The sequence below is a fragment of the Aotus nancymaae genome, unplaced genomic scaffold (assembly GCF_030222135.1).
Source record: "Aotus nancymaae isolate 86718 unplaced genomic scaffold, 86718_ANA_hifiasm-v0.15.2.pri h1tg000019l, whole genome shotgun sequence".
In the NCBI taxonomy this organism is placed as follows: Eukaryota; Metazoa; Chordata; class Mammalia; order Primates; family Aotidae; genus Aotus; species Aotus nancymaae.
In genome coordinates, this window is record NW_026988431.1 from 25,522,928 (window position 1) to 25,541,732 (window position 18,805).

The 18,805-nt window shown below is 41.4% G+C and overlaps 2 protein-coding genes across 8 annotated transcripts in view; one reads left to right on the forward strand and one right to left on the reverse strand.

Moving 5' to 3' along the window:
* Nucleotides 1-7,250, reverse strand: part of CAPN7 (calpain 7) — a 44,534-nt gene extending 37,284 nt beyond the window's left edge. The window contains exons 1-2 of one of the 2 annotated variants that reach the window (XM_021674393.2): nt 6,906-7,250; nt 1,477-1,585 (exon numbers count right to left, since the gene is read on the reverse strand). In XM_021674393.2, the coding sequence (XP_021530068.2) occupies nt 1,477-1,585; nt 6,906-7,007 (211 nt within the window). In that variant the 5' untranslated portion in view covers nt 7,008-7,250. The remainder of the gene's footprint in view (nt 1-1,476; nt 1,586-6,905) is intronic. The other variant, XM_064378674.1, reaches the window with a different exon arrangement.
* Nucleotides 7,251-7,522: 272 nt separating this feature from the next.
* Nucleotides 7,523-18,805, forward strand: part of LOC105727104 (collagen alpha-4(VI) chain-like) — a 165,817-nt gene continuing 154,534 nt past the window's right edge. For 4 of the 6 annotated variants that reach the window (XM_064378677.1, XM_064378679.1, XM_021674352.2 and 1 more), the window contains exons 1-4: nt 11,828-11,953; nt 13,210-13,301; nt 13,951-14,202; nt 14,815-14,865. The gene's annotated coding sequence lies outside the window, so the exon portion shown is untranslated. Of the gene's footprint in view, nt 7,586-11,539; nt 11,613-11,692; nt 11,750-11,827; nt 11,954-13,209; nt 13,302-13,950; nt 14,203-14,814; nt 14,866-18,805 lie in introns of those variants that run through there. The other 2 variants (XM_064378676.1, XM_021674357.2) reach the window with 2 other exon arrangements.

An 18,805-nucleotide genomic window follows, 5' to 3' on the forward strand; every position in this document is an offset into this window, starting at 1 on the left:
ATGGTGATACTGTTCCAGTGTTTCTGCTCCTAGAACAGTATCACCATATGATCTCTCCTTTCTAGAGCATTTGGCTTTAACATTTAGTCTAGCATGCTTCAGAAAGGGATTTCCATGATAGTGCAATGTTTACTCTCCACACCTGATGAAGGTCCTCCTGAGGGCAGGGACAGTCACTTATCACCCTGTACTTACCATACAGCCCAAACATGCATTCAATAAATAGTTGTTGAAATGAAGAAAACTAACTATGAAAAAACAGGGAGATCACGGAAGTAAACATGAAAGACTACATTCCCTACTTCGAAGATAATTTTATTTGAAAACACTGGTTATGAAACAAAGTTCCTGATTATTGGGCAGTTAAATTTAAGAAATTCATTTACTTGGCTAGGAAAACAAAGTTCCTTTGAATTTTATGTGGTATTCTGAATACATGAATCAATACTTTGTATCAAGTGAGGTCCCAATAACACAGGCAGTACACTTTTCAATACATGCACTTTCCAGGCACTGTATTAAACTACCTTGTTTTATTTTTATTTTTAGAGACAGGGTTTCACCATACTGGCCAGGCTGGTCTCAAACTCGTAACCTCAAGTGATCCACCCGCCTCAGCATCCCAAAGTGCTGGGATTACAGGCATAAACCACTGCGCCCAGTCAAACTACCTTGTTTTTAAGGGAACTATCATAACAAGGAATCCAATGATTAAATCTACTTTATCCTAATGATGGTCTTGTAATTGCTCATATCTATTCAGAATGAGTGGTAGAAAGTAGCACAAAGTCCATCAGAATAGAGATTCCTCTGCTTGTGGCTTTATCATGCAGCAACAGAAAAAGTGGGCTAAAAGAGTCCCTAGAGAGATGAATGTATTCGTAAATACAATATCAACATCAGTTACCTCTAACAAAACTGTGACCATTAAGACTATGTACACTTCTATTATAGTACCTGCCGTGCTGTTTACAAAAATAAATACAAGTTGTTCCAAGTCTCTGCTTACATGTCACTTTCCCAAGATATGGTTTAAGAGTTTAGCAAAGGTCTGAAAGTAGAAGACACTGACAGAGAAGAGACTATGAACCTACTGCTAAAGTCTGTAAACACTGAAGAGAAACAGTCACTTAATTTCATAAGGAAGAGACGTGACAGATATTTTAAAAGCAGACTTTAACTGAATCCTAATTCTAACTTTGCCAATGATAAATTGTTTGAACATAGGTAATTCACCATCCTGCACTCTGGGAAATTAGGAAACTGAACTACATTATCTCTACGGTTCCTCTTCAAAGATCTATCACTTATTTCCAAATGATTTTTAAAGAGGTGATTAGCAAAAATGGAATGAGCAGCAACAGAGTGAGGATCAAGATTCAAAGATAAAAATGAAGAAGAGAAACAAACACAGAGGGAAAAGACATGATGGGAGAAAAGAAAAGCTAGTGACAAGTTTAGTAGGCCTTTACTAACCTGCTGAATGTAGAGCTTGCACTCTTTCCAGATACTCAGTTATTTTTTCTTGAATATGTTCTAGGCTTGATCCTGCCATCTCAGCATAAATTAAGGCTTGTGCAGCTTCCTAAAAATAAAAGAATTCAAAGGAATCCAATAGATGTATTACAACTTGAATTTTCCTTACCACATTCTCATTCAATATTGGTTTTAATGAATGACAAAACAATGTCTTTAAAATATTAATAGTAATTTTTTTCATAAAGCAGTTATACAGTTCTCCATTATGTCTTCTTCAGTATTCAATGTTCTCAATTTTTTTTTCTTTTTTTTTTTTTGAGACAGAGCCTCACTCTGTCACCCAGACAGGAGTGAAGCAGCATGATCTTGGCTCACTGCAATCTCTGTCTCCCAGGTTCAAGTGATTCTTGTATCTCAGTCTCCCGAGTAGCTGGGACTACAGGTGTACACCACCATGCCTGGTTAATTTTTGTATTTTTAGTAGAGATGGGGTTCTGCCATGTTGGCCAGGCTGGTCTTGAACTCCAGGTCTCAAGTGACCCGCCTGCCCTGGCCTTCCCAAGTGCTGGGATTACAGGCATGAGCCAACATACCTGGCCCAAATGATACTTTTTTTCCCATGGCTTTTTCAAAGATGGAGTCAGAATTAGGTGCTAAAAGCCACAGGACACACCAAAACAGGAACTTGAACTCTGGACCTCAGATTAAAAGACTGATGCTTTACCAACTGAGCTATCCAGGCTCTCTCTCAATTTAAATATATCATTGAAAATTTTTGAATTCATGAATGAGGACCTGCCTATAAACACTTCTTTAGAATAGCTGTAGTTTATGTTTTCTTTTCCTTTTTCCTTATGCAATAGATCAGACTTAAAATTATATACTTTGAAAATGCGAACTGATTGCAAGTAACTGACACTCAAAAAAATGTGAGTTGAGCCTTTGAAAAACTAAAATAATAACCACTAAAATAAATACCAAGAAGAGCTTAAAAGAGATTATAAAGGTTAAATACCTCACAGTAAAAAGAAAAGTTTTCTCCACAGAAAATACTGATAAACGATGACACATTTTAAAGCAGATTTTAGTTGTATAAACTTATTTTAATCAAGAAAATATGGATTCTTCCAGTTATTCCATAACTTCCATAACCAGTTATACTATGGCTAGAAGGAAGTGTTTCCATTCTCCTCATCACTATTCCAGGAAGGTTACCAATGCTACCAGCCAGAAAAGCAAAGAGAATTTTCTACAAGTAACAGCACCTTCTCTGCAGTAACCCAAGCATGTACACTTCATGGGTCATCATGCCCGATTCCAAAGAAGCCATCTACTGAACATCACTTTTTGAATCCACTTATTTGAGCAGGAGTTGTTTCACTGAACCTAACAAAACTAGTTAAGAAAAGTGCAGTTTTCAGCCTGGGCACCACGGTGAAACCCTATCTCTAAAAACTAGTCCCACCTACTGAGGAGGCTGAGGCGGGAGGATCACCTGAGCCCTGGGAGGTTGAGGTTGCAGTGAGCTGTGATCGCGTCACTGCACTCTAGCCTGGGCTACAGAGTGAGATGCTGTCTCAAAAAGAAAAAAAAAGAAAGAAAGAAGTAAGTACAGTTTGACCCCAATAAAAATTCAGCCTAAATGCAGTGAAGTAGAAAAGATATGACTTCCTCAGATTCTGTAACTCAGATATTTCAGGGGAGGAAAATATAACTTTACATGTAAACATGAAATATATTTTACATACCATCATTATCTAAATACATTATAGGTACACTTAAATCCAATAAATGGAATGTTTTTGATGCATGTAAATGATATAATACATATATATTGCCCCTTCAGGTGTCTTGTATATGATTATTAATTTCCAAATAATTATTTGCTTTTTTAAAAAGTCAGTTTTTTACTTAGGAGTCTTAGGCAAGAGGACTGCTTGAGGCCAGGAGTTCAAGACCAACTGGGCAACATAGTGAGACCCTCATCTCTGAAAAAAAAAAAAAAATTAGCCAGGCAGGTGGTGTACACCTGTAGTCCCAGCTACTTAGGAGGCTGAGGCTGGAGGACTGTTTTAGCCCAGGAGTTTGAGGCTGCAGTGAGCTATGACCTCACCACTGCCTGCCAGCCTGGGTGACAGAATGAGACGCTGTTTTATAAAAGGGAAAAAAAAAAAAGTATTTTACTCATTTCATTTATATTCAAAAGTGACTAACAAGAAATAGCTTACAGAAACAACTGCAGAAAACACTAAATACTAAACTGACGAAGCTTATGTAAATAATTTCTAGAAGTACAACCACTTTTTTTGACTTTCTCAAGGAGGAAAAATTCTTCCTAAGTGACATGTATGTAAGCCTATAGGAAAAAAGAGGCAGTTCATAGTTTCTTCTGCATTAATAAAAGCTATTTTTATATAGCACTATTTTAACCTGTTAATATTGTCAAAGCTATTTCACAAAACACACAATTTTTCTCTTGATCAATGCCTTGTGAAATGGTCAAAAAAGTCTAAAAGAAGGGATTCTGAAATGCACCAAAACTCTCTAAATATAAAGCAGATTATAATAGAATGAGACCTACTGTTAGACAGATCAGAGGGGGACCATAGTTTATAATTGATTGTACATTTCAATTATTTGAAAATAGCTAAATTCAAATGTTCCTAGCATAAAGATAAATATATTTAAGTAATAATAAATATTTAGTAGTAATAGCTGCACAGTATTCAGCTGTGAAGTAGTTAAGGTGATGGCTATTCCAAGTATGCTGATTTATCTTTACCAATTATATTAATGCATTATTACATGAATCCTGAAACTATGTACATTACATATCAATAAAAAAAAAAACAGGCCGAGCGCAGTGGCTCATGCCTGTAATCCCAGCACTTTGGGAGGCCAAGGCGGGTGGATCACCTGAGGTTGGGAGTTCAAGACCAGCTTGACCAACATGGAGAAACCCCACCTCTACTAAAAATACAAAATTAGCTGGGTGTGGTGGTGCATGCCTGTAATTCCAGCTACTCGGGAGGCTGAGGCAGGAGAATCGCTTGAACCCGGGAGGCAAAGGTTGCAGCGAGCCCAGATCGCACCATTGCACTCCAGCCTGGGCAACAAGAGCAAAACTACATCTCAAAAAAAAAAAAATTATAAAATGAAAGCAACAAAATATTAATCTGAAACAAACCACACATTATTGATAGCACATACACTCATGAAAAAATTACCACTATTGTACAGTTTTATCAAAGTCTGACATTCTTTCTAAAAGAAAATGACAGTACCACGAGGACACAGCTCCCTCTAAATCTAGCTAGAGCTGGAGGGGTGTATTTGAAAATCCTCAGAATTGGAGAGAAGAGAGTAGACTGCGGTAGCTCATAACCTTTGATTTAGCAATTCTGTCCCTGGTAATATATCCAAAAGAAAATTCAAGCAAAAATTTGCACTAGTCATAAGAATTATTTATAAAGATATTAACTACATCATTACTTATGATGGTGAAAAAACAGAATGAACTTAATGCCCAAGAGTTTGTAAATTAATTATGTACACTGGCCAGGCAACACAGCGAGACCCCACATTTACAAAAAATAAAAAATTAGCCAGGTGTGGTTGTGTCCACCCGTAGTCTCACTAATTGGGATTACAATTAGTAATTGTAATTACTCAAGGATTTCTTGAGGTTAGCAGTTTGAGGCTGCAATGAGCTATTATTAAGCCACTGCACTCCAACCTGTGTTAACAGTGCAAGATCCTCGAAAAACAAAAAAAAATTATGGTAAACCCACATAATGAACCACTGTGCAGCTATTATTACTAAAAACAGCATAAACCAGTTTGTAAAAAAAAAAAGTATATACACATATGCATAAAAAAACACAAAATATACGGTCACACACCACACATTTCAGGCAACAACAGACTGAATATACGATAGTGGTCCCTTAAATAAGATTATAATGGAGCTGAAAAATTCCTACTGCCTGGTCATGTCACAGCCATCATAATGTCATAGCACAACACTTTACTCACATGTTTGTGGTGATGCTGGTGTAAACAAACCTACTGAGCTGCCAGTGGCGTAAAAGTCGACCGCATACAATTACGTAGAGTACATAATACTTGTTAATATACAACTATGTTACTGGTTTATGTATTTGCTATGCTATACTATGTATTGTTAGTGTACTCCTATTGATTATAAAAAAAAGTTAACTATAAAACAGTCTCTGGCATGCCCTTCAGGAGATATTTCAGGAGACACTGTTAGCACAGGAGATGACAGCTCCATTCCTGTTACTGCCCCTGAAGACCTCCCACTGGGACAAGATTGGAAGTGGAAGACAGAAATATTGATGATCCTGACTCGGTGCAGGCCTAGGCTAATATGTGTCTTAGTTTTTAACTAAAAGGTTAAAAAAAAAAAACCAAATAAGCACGTAAAATATTTTTGTGTAGGTGTACAATATGTTTGTTTTAAGCTGTTATTACGAAAGAGTTAAAAAGTTAAGAAAATCCAAAAGTTTATAAAATGGTTACAGTAAGCTAAGGTTGTTACCGAAGAAAGAAAATTAAAAAAAATTTGGTGTAGCCTAAGTATACAGTGCTTACAAAGTCTACAGTAGAGCAGAGCAGTTAATGTCCTAGGACTTCACATTCACTCACCGCTACTCACCAACTCAGAGCAACTTCCAGTCCTGCAAACTCCATTCGTGGGTTAAGTGCCCTACACAGGTGTAGTATTTTTTAAAATCTTTTAGGCTGCATGCTTACCGTACCTTTTCTATGCACAAATATTTACCACTTGCGTGTAACTGCACACACCATACAGTACAGTAACATTTTGCGCAGACTTGTAACCTAGGAGCACACAGCCTAGGTGTGGAGAAGGCTGTACCATTCAGGCTTGTGTAAGCGCATTCTACAGTGTTCGCACAACAAAATGACCTACGAACACATTTCTCAGTACCACATCGCTAAGGATGCATGACCGTACATCAAATGCCAGGATAAGAGATGGTTTTTATTCTTTTAAAATTTATTTAATGCGTATGCATTATTTTGATATATATCACAGGCCATTTCCTGCTAGCTGTAAATCAGAGCCAAATGACAGCAATAATAGGCTACTAACTACCCATATCTAACACCTGCCCCGAAGCAGCTCCTCGGTGGGCATTTGCCAGCCAGGACTGCAACTGGAAGAGCGGTGGCTGCAAGCCGCGACCCAGCCTCCCCGCGGCCGCAGCGCCGGCCTCCGCAGCCCGGCATGCCGCTCCCCTCAAGAGGAGGGTCGGGAGGTGGACGAGGGAAAAGCAAAGCTGGGGCCGTTCTCCTCGGCACCTGGACCCCGCCCCTCGGCCGCAAGCCCCGGCCGGACTCCGACTTTGCGGTTCCGACCGAAGCGGCGGGCCCGCCCCTACCTTGTAGTAAAACACCGCCTCGGAGTAGCGGCCTTCGTGGTCGCGCTGCACCGCCAGCCGGGCGAACTGCACGGCGTCCCGCTCCAGCGCCGTGGCGTCCATGGCGCCGAGGCCCCGCGCCGGGGCAGGCAATGAGGCCCTGACGCAGGACGGCTCTTCGCGGACTGCGGCGGCCCGACGGCGGCGGCGAGGACTCGGGAGCGCCGCGGAGTGAGCGGCAAAGTTTACTTTGGGAGGTGGAGGAGGAGAGCTCGCCTTCCCGGTGTCCGGCTGGGGCCCACTGCGATGCCGCGCTACTCCGCGCAGCCCGGCTCGCAGCCCACCCGGCCTCCCCACTTCGCGGCCCTCGCCCCGCCCACCAGACGCCCCACGCAGGCGCAGCCTGGCCCTCGCGAGCTCCTTAGGAGCTGGGTGGCCGAGGCCAGGCTCGCAGGACTGCACGGGCGGTGGGTGGGGCTGGGCCCACGCAGGAGCCGGGCCACGAGGGCGGGGCAGAAAGGTCAGCGGCTGTCCACGTGACCGTCGCGACGCCGGGGATTGGGCAGCTGAGGGCAGGTGCCACGTCCGAGCTGACCACACTCCGCCATCTGCTTGGCGGTGGCGGTGCAGGGCGAGGCTGTTGCTGTCGACAGTAGGCAGGAGAGGGCGCCTTACAGATCCTTTCCTCTGCTGAGTTTAAGGTATGGGCGTAAAGAGCTAAGGAAGAGTGCCTCCCACCAGCATCTGACACATTAAAAAAATTACCTTAAGGACAGAACGTTCTTTAGAGCCACTCTTTGCTAACATTTATTTTCATTTATTTTCTACAAGCTCGGTCATGACCCTATAGCCCCCCACTTCACACCAAGGTAGTATTGATTGAATTGTTAACAAACGAGGTAATATATTTTCACTTGTACTTAGGTGAACTTGATGCTGTTGTAATTCAATAATTGATTATTTGATTAATGTCTTCTCTCCCCTAAAGGTCTCAATTCAGCAGTAATAAAAATAAATTTTAGTGATGGGCACCACCAAATTAATGCTGAGTCAAATAAGAATTGAGTACATAATATATAATTCCATCTATAAGAAACACTAGAAAACTCTAGGATGTTAGAAGTTGGGAAGGGTGACAAAGGAGTCTTTTGGGATGATGAGAATGTTTTGTATCTCAATGATGGTGTCAAAATGTATATTTGTCAAAACTTATCAAACTACATTGTAAGTGTGTACTTTTAATTTTTTGTTAATTACACTCTAAAAATGCAGGCCACTTTGGCCTACATTTATAATGGGACTCTTCTTAGTTTCTTTTCTTCACATTTAGTGAAGTTTAACAATAACAAGTCTCATCAGGCTATTATAAAGACACACATAATTTGATTTTATACCTCACACAAAGATGGTTCCCAAAGTTAGCAACTACAGTTTTATAGCTGAAGCAGGGATGGTTCCTGGCTTTACCAGTTTTGATCCCAGTGTTGAGCACAAGCCTTATTCCAGAGCAGGTGTTCAACGAATATTTTAAAATGTTGAATGACTCCCTACTTAAATATATCTAATGTGAGAAAGTCTTTCAGCACATGAATTCAGTACATGAGCTCATTCCCAATGTGTTTCAGTTGCTGTTTTGCACAAACTGACCCCCAAGCTACAGCAGATGATATATTCGTTTTACTCACTCATAACAGGACTTCTGTACCAGCTCCCATCACAGCTTATAAAATTCCTAGTGCATCTTGAAGGAAGCCTTTTATTGCACACCCAGGTAGTTGAGATCTCTTCCTATATTTATTCATATATTCTGTATAAGGAATTGAAACCTTATTCCTTGTTCATGTATTCAGTGAACACCAAACTACTTTGTGCCTGGCACAGAGCTAGACATTGATGATACAAAGACAAATAGGAAAGAGTGAGGCAAGGCAGGGGGAAATTGAAGCTTCAAAGTATTTGCAGTCTCAACAAAATTGAGTCTTCCAATCCATGAGCACAATTTCTCCATTTCTTCAGGACTTCTTTAATTTCTCTCAGCAGTTTTGTAGTTTTCAAGTGCACAGGCCTTGCATCTCTTTTGCCAGATTTATCTCTTAGCAGTTGATATTTTTGATGCTATTGTAAATGGTATTGCTTATTTGACTTTAGTTTCCAATTGTTGCTAGTATATACAAATAGCATTGAAAATTATATATTGACCTTGTATTCTGTGATCATGAATTATCCAAAAAACTCTGAGAACTTGGTGGTGGAGCCTCACAACAGGTGCCTGTGTGCAATGTCTGCCAGAATGTCCAGTACAACCTCCACCTTAGGCCAGCTCTGTGACAGCGGAATTTGTCCAGCTTAACGCTGCATAGTCAACATGTCCTCATCCTGCAGCTTGGGAGCCCTCTCCTACTGAGAGCTGAGTCAGACAGACAGGGATGAGACCTGGAGACAGACGTTGAGAGCGCACTGGTCTGCACATATCCCTGCTCAGGAAGCTCCCAGTTAAATGGCCCTTGCTATTGAGCGTTGAATTCCTTGGCCCTTCTACAGTTGTCAAAAGCAGCAGAGCATTGTTTTGAAATTCAGGCTTCCAGGGAGCTTACAATCTGCATATAATTACATATACAATCTATTAACATTATATTTAATTCTATATATGTTAAAAATATATATAAAATTAAGTTAGGATATGTGTGGATATAAAATTCTACTGTAGGTTAAAAAAAGTATTATTACCCTTCTAAAGCTGCCAACGAAGTGATGGTAGTTTATTATTTCATTCAACAAATATGCAAAATTCTGTTGGCCAGGCACTGGGGGTTAAAACAAAATGTCGAAGACAGCTCACACTGTGAGACATTCAGACATCCTGTAAGACATTCAGCAGCCAACAGCTAAAAGCATCATTTGATAATTGCTAAGAGAGAGAGAAGGCAGAACCTGGAGGAGCAGCATCTGAATCATCTTGGGGAGTCTAACACAGTGTCCCAGAAGAAAGGAGGCTTGAATTGAGTCCCAAAAGCAGAATAAGAGCAAAGCAGGAGAGGAAGAAATGGATGTTTCAGACTCAACTAGAGACAGGAGTGTTGAGCTTCGTGTATTGGGGAGGATTAGGATTCATTGGGTGTGGCTGTGGGAAGAGATGGGAAATGAGACTTTAGAGCGGTGCTTCTCACATTTAGCTGCTTCAGAACCACCTAGGGATCTAGTCATACATAGGTTTCTGGGCTCCACCCCAGAGCGTCTGGGTCAGGACGCTGGGTCAGGGTTGGGTGAGGCCTGGGAATCTGCATTTCTGTAGATTCTGACAGGTGATGCTGATGATGCTGTTGCAGAAACTTCACTTTGAGAAGCACTGCACTAGATTTAGAAGGGAGTCACGGGAAGCTTAAAGCTTGTTCCCAGCCAAGTCTCTTGACCACGGCTTCATAGCCTTGAAATTCAGCACGCAGGGGGAGTGGATCATGCTAAGTACACCAAAGACGGGGGTGAGTTTAGTTCCTTCCCTGCAGTCCCATCTCTGCTGTGCTGGGTCCCTGGCCTTGAAGCTTCCTTCCTTCTTAGTTTCTTCCCCTGTGAGCCTCTAGGACACATGCTGTGTTGCTCTCTCTTAGAGTTGGGTGGGACAAGTCATCCTATTTACTACAGAGCATCACCAGCTGTGCTGGGTTTATGCAGATTTCTGAGAGCACACTGTCATCTTGTGTTCATGTGTGGCATTGCAGCTGGGTGTTACCTCTTAGGGGCTTGTGGTCACAACTTTATCCTTTCAACAAACATTTATTTAAAATATCTACCATGGCCGGGTGTGGTGGCTCACACCTATAATCCCAGCACTTTGGGAGACTGAGGCGGGTGGATCACCTGAGGTCAGGAGTTTGAGACCAGCCTGGCCAACATGGCGAAACCTCATCTCTACTGAAAATACAAAAAATTAGCTGGGTGTGGTGGTGGGTGCCTGTAATCCCAGCTACTTGGAGGGCTGAGGCAGGAGAATTGCTTGAACCTGGGAGGCAGAGGTTGTAATCCCAGCACTTTGGGAGGCCAGGTGGGTGGATAACCTGAGGTCAGGAGTTCAAGAGCAGGCTGGCCAACATGGTGAAACCTCGTCTCTACTAAAAATACAAAAAATAAGCAGGGCGTGGTGGCAGGCACCTGTAATCCCAGCTACTCCGGAGTCTCAGGCAGGAGAATTGCTTGAACCTGGGAGGCGGAGGTTGCAGTGAACTGAGATTACACCGTTGCACTCCAGCCTGGGCAACAAAGTGAAACTCCATCTCAAAAAAATAAGTAAGTTAACAAAATATCCTCATAATCCCTGAAGAGCACAATAATTTTCAGGTCCAGGCCTCTCTGGGGCTCTTTGGAGATAACAGCTGCATCCCTGAGGTAAGGTGTGGAGCAAATTTGAGAAGCAAATTTAGAAAGTGAGTTGGGGCCCAAAACCTAAAATGCAATAAAAAAAAAAATAAAAAAAAAAAAGTGAGTTGGGGCTAAATATCCTACTTAACTGGGATAGTTCCTGCTAGCTCTAGACAGTTTAAAGGAACATGGGTCCAATATGTTTTTTTAAATCAACAGAAGCCAGAAATTTAAATCTTGGCATAAACATTACTGATTTTTAAGTAAAAATAAAGTGAAATGTTTTCCTTTTTTTTTTTCAGACGGAGTTTTCACTCTTGCCCAGGCTGGAGTGCAACGGTGTGATCTCGGCTCGCTGAAACCTCTGCCTCCCAGGTTCAATCAATTCTCCTGCCTCAGCCTCCCAAGTAACTGAGATTACAGGCATGCGTCACCATGCCCAGCTAATTTTTTGTATTTAGTGGAGATGGGATTTCACTACGTCCGTCAGGCTGGTCTCAAACTGACCTCAGGTGATCCACTTGCCTCGGCCTCCGAAGGTGCTGGGGTTATAGGTGTGAGCCCCAGTACTCAGCAAGTGAAATGTTTTTCTAAGTACTAAGAGACAACGTTGCACATCTAAAGGCTACATTGGGCTCACATCCTGTTATTTTGATTCTTTCTTTGTACTTTAATTCCTTTACGTGATTTTAGAGCAGTCTCAAGAAGGAGAGAAGGTAAATGCTACCATTTGTGGATACAATGGTGTGAAAACAGGCCCTCCTGTCATGGGGCTTGTGGCCTACTGGGAGGCCACAGACATCAATCAATCAATAAAGGCCATTAGTGAATGAATCATTAGAAATGTAGATGGGTACTCCAAAGGGTAATCAACAGTTTTGTAAGGGTTCATGAAAAGGAAACTGATGTGAACTAGGGGTCAGCAAAGACTTCCCCAGAGGTAGAGGGAACTGCTTGTGCAGTGGTCCATGGTAAAACTGAGCGTGGAACAGAGGCCAGTGTGGCTGGAGCAGAGACAGTGAAATGCCGGAAGAGGCTCGGAAGGTGGTGGGGGTCAGGCATGAGACTGTGTAGAGCCTTGTAGGTTCTGTTAAGTGTTTGGATTTCTATAATTCTCAGCGCAACATTGTGGACTGCTACACTCAATTTTAATTTGAGTTTCTTTATAGAGGGATTCTAAATATTTGTAAGGATTGATATTTCCATGGCTTTTGTTCTTTATTAGTGATCTTCCAAAGAACCAAGATAAAATTTTTATTTATAAATTATATATATTTATAAATATATTTATATTTATACATTTATAAATATATACAATATATATGAAAATTTATAAATTTGACATATCTATTTATAAATGTATTTATATATTTATAAATAAATATAATTTATAAATTTTCATATATCTATTTATAAATTTATAAATGTTCATATATATAAAAAAGCTCATTCTATCTTATGATTACCATATGAGTCTGTTGGATCCCTTTATAATCTAAGCTACCTTTTGGATCTTTCTGTACATGTTAAAATATTTTGCCATTTTTATCATTGTATGAATGATTTCATCATTACTCAATAATTCCAGGCTATAATTTAAAAATGCTAAAATAATAGGACGACAGAAGAAAGATGAAATGCCTAAATGAATAAAGTAATTGTGAAATGGTAATTATTAAATTAGCCTTCAGTTTTCTTGTTGTATTGTCCAAAGTTTCGAATTGTCCCTCAAAAAGGTATAATAGAAGTCTGGAGATACTATCTTTGTAGCACAGTTTTAGTTTTCTTTCTAACTAAACTTTCTATTTTGAGATAATTGTAACTTAACATGCTATTGTAAGAAATAATACAGAAATCTCATATAGCCTTTATCTAGTTTCTCCCAGTAGTAATATCTTGCTTGCATAACTGTAGCACAACATCAGGACCAGGAAATTGACATTAATACACTTCACCACTTTTGTACTTTCAGTTTTCATTGGACAAAGTAGAGCCGGAGTCCCCAACCCCTGGGCCACAGATATCCGTCTCTGTCCTGTAAGGAACCAGGTTGCACAGCAGGAGGTGAGTGGTGGGCAAGTGAGTGAAGCTTTGTCTCTATTTACAGCTGCTCCCCATTACTCATATTACTGCCTGAGCTCTGCCTTCTGTCAGATCAGCCATGGCATTAGACTCTCATAGTAGCACAAACCCTCTTGTGAACTGTACATGCGAGGGATGTAGTTTGCATGCTCCCTTTGAGAATCTAGTGCCTGATGATCTGAGGTAGAGCTGAGACAGCGACGCTAATGCTGGGAAGTGGCAGCATATACAGATTAACATTAGCAGAGAGGTTTGACTGCACAGAGACCATAATAAATTGCTTGTAGACTCGTATCAAAACCCTGTCACTGAGCGGCAAGTGACAATTAAGCTGCATCTGGTGGCAGGCTTTAAGTCAGAATCCAACACTTATTTTAGTAATTACGTGGAGTGTGTGGCCTGCAGTCCCCTTTCCCATACTACACACTTGTCTCAGTTGCAGTTTTGGTAAGCCCACAAGCTAACCCTAGCCAAAATGGTAAAAAACGAATGTCACCGGAAAACTTATTTGAAAGGGGGAAAGACCCAATGATGACACAACAGAAGACTCTAAGACTGCCAAAGGTGGGAAAGAAAAGTGAATTTAAAAAATATCGAGAGTCCTACTTAAATTATGGGTTCATTGCCACAGGTGATTCACATTCCACAAGCCCACTTTGTATAATATATGGTGACCGGCTATCCAATGAAGACATAAAACCTTCAAAACTGCTTTGCCACCTGGAGACCAAGCACCCTGCATTAAAAAACAAGTCTTTGGAGTTTTTCAAAAGAAAAAAAAAACATGAACATGAAGAACAGAAGCGATTATTGAAGGCCACCACTTCATCAAATGTGTCTGCACTGAGAGCATCATTCTTAGTGGCTAACCACATTGCTAAAGGTAAGAAGCCCTTTACTGTTGGTAGAGAGTTGATCCTGCCTGTTGCTAAGGACATTTGTGATGAACTTTTAGGAGAGGCTGCAGTTCAAAAGCTGGCACATGTTCCTCTTTTGGCTAGTACCATAACTAGAGGAGTTGATGAAATAGCAGAGGATATTGAGGCACAATTGTTAGGACTGATAAGTCACTGTAGTACACAATCCAGGTTGACTAGTCCACTGACGTTGATGAGGCAACAATATTTGTTTTTGTGTGATATAGTTTTCAAGAGGATGTGCATAAGGATATGTTTTGGACACTTTTGTTACCAACCAATACCACAGCTGCAGAACTATTCAAGTCTTTGAATGATTACATATCAGGAAACTGAATTGGTCATTTTGTGTTGATTTATGCAAGGACAGAGTGGCTGCCATGACTAGATGGCTTTCTGGTTTCACTGCTTGGGTCAAAGAGGTCGCTTGTGAATGTGAGTCTATGCACTGTGTCATCCATAGAAAAATGCTGGCTAGCTGAAAAATGTCACCTGAAGTTAACAATGTTTTGCAGGATGTGGTTAAAATTATCAACCACATTAAAGTACATACCCTTAACTCATATCTATTCACGCAGCTCTGTGAGGAGGTGGATGCGGAGCACACACGTCTTCTCTTATACACAGAGGTAAGAGGCTTTCTAAAGGTAGATTACTGGCCAGAGTTTTTGAGTTATGAACCACTTCAGAGATTTCTTTTAGAAAAACAGTCACCATTGGCAGCACATTTCAGTGACACAGAATGGGTTGCAAAACTTGCTTCCTTGTGTGACATATTCAACCTGCTTAACAAACTCACTCTGTTGATTCAGAGGAGAACAACTGTGTTCAAGTCAGCAGATAAAGTGGCTGCATTCAAAGCCGAGCTGGAATTATGGGGGTGACAAGTGAACACTGGGATTTTTGACCTGTTTCAAACATTAGCAGAGATTTTGAAAGAGACCGAGCCAGGGCCTTCTTTCTCCCAGCTGGTGCACGATCAACCATCTCAGTTTCCAAAAGATTTTGAGCATTACTTCCCAACCACAAAGACCATCAAACTAGGAAGGAATGGATTTGCAACCCATCTGTGAATAAGCCAGGTGAATTGACTTTGTCCATGCTAGAAGAGGATCAACTGCTTGAAATAGAAAATGACGGTGGCCTTAAAAGTATGTTTGAGACAACTTCAAATCTTCTTATGTTCTGGATTAAAGTCAAAGTGGAATATCCTGAGATTGCCGCAAAAGCACTGAAAAGCCTGCTTTTATTTCCGATGTCCTATCTTTGTGAAGCAGGGTTTTTTGTAGTGACATAAACCATAATGAGATTATGGAGTAGACTGGACATGAGCAACACACGTCGGGTGTCACTGTCTCCCATCACCCCCAGATGGGACCATCTAGTTGCAGGAAAGCAAGCTCAGGGCTCCCACATATTCCGCATTATGTGAATTGTATAATTATTTCATTGTATATTACAATGTAACAATAGTAGTAACTAAGTACACAATAAATGTAATGTACTTGAATCATCCCCTCCCCAACCCTGTGGTCTGTGGAAAAATGGTCTTTCATGGAACTAGTCCCTGATGCCAAAAAGGTTGGGGACTGCTGAAGTAGAGATTAAAAATTTTTCACATCCATTGTAATGGTTAAAACAAGCAAAATGATGGAGAAAGTCATTTCACAATTTTTGTAAGTATTTTCTAACTTTGCATCTTCAGCACACTGATTAACATCTCTAAGCCTCAATTTTCTCGTCTGTAAAATATGTAGGTTAGTACCTACCTCATAAGATTTTAGAAGGATTGAATGGGATAATGCCAGTAAAGCCTTTAGCACAATGCCTGGCACATATGTATTTCACAAAGTTATGTCCTGCAGCACTTGACTGCACTCTTTACTTGTCATAACTGTGCTCTTTTGGGATAATCTGTCAGTGCAGGGGCAGAAGAAATGGTTACAGAACCATTTAGCCTTTATCTCATTTACCTCTGAGCTACTTAGAATTCCACTCCTCGAACTCTGATCATCTTGGGAAACAGAAGCAACAGCAGCATCCTCTGAAGAGCTCAGTCTTTGATAGGCAATGGGAGTGCTTATCACGTCTTTTTCTTACAGTCTCTGAGTACAGCTTTACAATCCTTTACTGCATCCCTAAACCAGATATGTTTTGGAATTTGAAATTCACAGAGAACAACTCCCAGACAGTAGGACTGAATCTTGATAAGGCACTGGAAGCGTATACCAAACTGTATTTTAGAATTTTTATAGATTATTGCAGTGTGCTTGCCTCTTCCTCCCTTCCGAGTAGGATTTTCCTATAGGGATCATCTATCTCTATCTCCTTCTCCTCAGTTATTTCTCCTTGCTGTGAGAAATAACTGAACTCCTTGCTTAGTTATTTCTCTGCTGTGGTCTTAGTTATTTCTTGTCTTCTGCTAGCTTTTGAGTTTGTTTGGTCTTGTTTCTCTAGTTCTTTTCATTGTGATGTTAGGGTGTCGATTTTAGATCTTTCTTGCTTTCTCCTCTGGGCAATTAGTGCTATAAATTTCCCTCTAAACACTGCTTTAGTTGTGTCCCAGAGATTCTGGTATGTTATGTCTTTGTTCTCATTAGGTTCAAAGAACTTATTTATTTCTGGCTTAATTTAGTTATTTCCCAGTAGTCATTCAGGAGCAGGTTATTCAGTTTCCATGTAGTTATGCAGTTTTGAGTGAGTTTCTTAGTCCTGAGCCTATGTGTGTCTTTGCATAAGAGATGGGTCTTCTCAATACAGCACACTGATGGGTCTTGACTCTTTATTCAATTTGCCAGTCTGTGTCTTTTAATTGGGACATTTAGCCCATTTACATTTAAGGTTAATATTGTTATGTGTGGATTTCATCCCATCATCATGATGCTAGCTGGTTATTTTGCCCATCAATTGATGCAGTTTCTTCATGGTGTCACTGGTCTTTATATTTTGGCAAGTTTTGCAGTGGCTGGTACCAGTTTTTCCTTTCCATATTTAGTGCTTCCTTCAGGAGCTCTTGTAAGGCAGGCCTGGTGGTGACAAAATCCCTCAGGATTTGCATGTCTATAATGGATTTTATTTCTCCTTTGCTTATGAAGCTTAGTTTGGCTGAATATGAAATTCTGGGTGGAAATTCTTTTCTTTAAGAATGTGGAATATTGGCCCCCACTCTCTTCTGACTTGTAGGGTTTCTGCAGAGAGATCCGCTGTTAGTCTGATGAGCTTCCCTTTGTGGGTAACCCAATCTTTCTCTCTGGCGACTCAACATTTTTTCCTTCATTTCAACCTTGGTGAATCTGGTGATTGCGTCTTGGGGTTGCTCTTCCAAGGCATATCTTAGTGGGGTTCTCTGTATTTCCTGTATTTCTCTGTATTTCCTGGGTATCACCAGAACTGCATAGATGGCTACCTGTTCTTTCCTCTGGAAGATTTGTCCCAGAGGGGCACCTGCCAGATGCCAGCTGGAGCTTACCTGTATGAGGTGTTTGTCAGCCCCTGCTGGGAGATGTCTCCTAATCAGGAGGCACGGGGGTGAAGGACTCACTTGAGGAGGCAGTCTGGCTACAGCGGCTTTGCTGAGCTGTGGTGAGCTCCACCCAGTCCTAACTTCCCTGCTGCGTCATTTACACTGTGAGGGTAAAACTGCCTACTCAAGCCTTAGTAATGGTGGATGCCCCTCACCCCACCAAGCGCGAGCATCACAGGTCAACTTCAGACTGCTGTACGAGAATTTCAAGCCAGTGGATCTCAGCTTGCTGGGCTCTGTGGGGGTGGGATCCGCTGAGATAGACTTGGCTCCCTGTGTTCAGCCCCCTTTCCAGGGGAGTGAATGGTTCTGTCTTGCTGGGGTTCCAGGTGCCACTGGGGTATGATAAAAAACTCCTGCAGCTAGTTTGTTGTCTGCTCAAATGGCTGCCCAGTTTTGTGCTTGAAACCCAGGGCCCTTGTGGTGTAGGAACCTGAGAGAATCTCCTGGTCTGCAGGTTGTGAAGACTGTGGGAAAAACAGTATTACAACACAGTCCCTCACAGCTTCCCTTGGCTAGGGGAGGGAGTTCCCTGGCCCCTTGCGCTTCCCGGGTGAGGCGACGCCCCACCCTGCTTCTACTCACCCTCCATGGGCTGCACCCATTGTCTAACCAGTCCCAATGAGATGAGCTGGGTACCTCAGTTGGAAATGCAGAAATCACCTGCCTTCTGCATTGGTCTCACTGGGAGCTGCAGACCGGAGCTGTTCCTACTCAGCCATGTTGCCTGGCAGTCCCCATTTTTGATTTTTGATGTTTTAAAATATCCCCTGAGGAAGACATCCTGGAAGGCCTGGCTAGATTATTATATCAAGGTAACAATTGCAGTAGTTTCCTGCTTACCCACAATTTCATTTTCTACTGTTTCAGTTACCCGTGGTCAATGTCTGAGATATTAAATAGAAAATTCTAGAAATAAACAATTTAGAAGTTTTAAATTGCATGTTGTTCTGAGTAGTGTGGTGAAATCTTACATCGTTCCTCTCCATCCCACCAGGATGTGAATCCTCCCTCTGTCCAGTGCATCCATGCTGTGCACACTACCC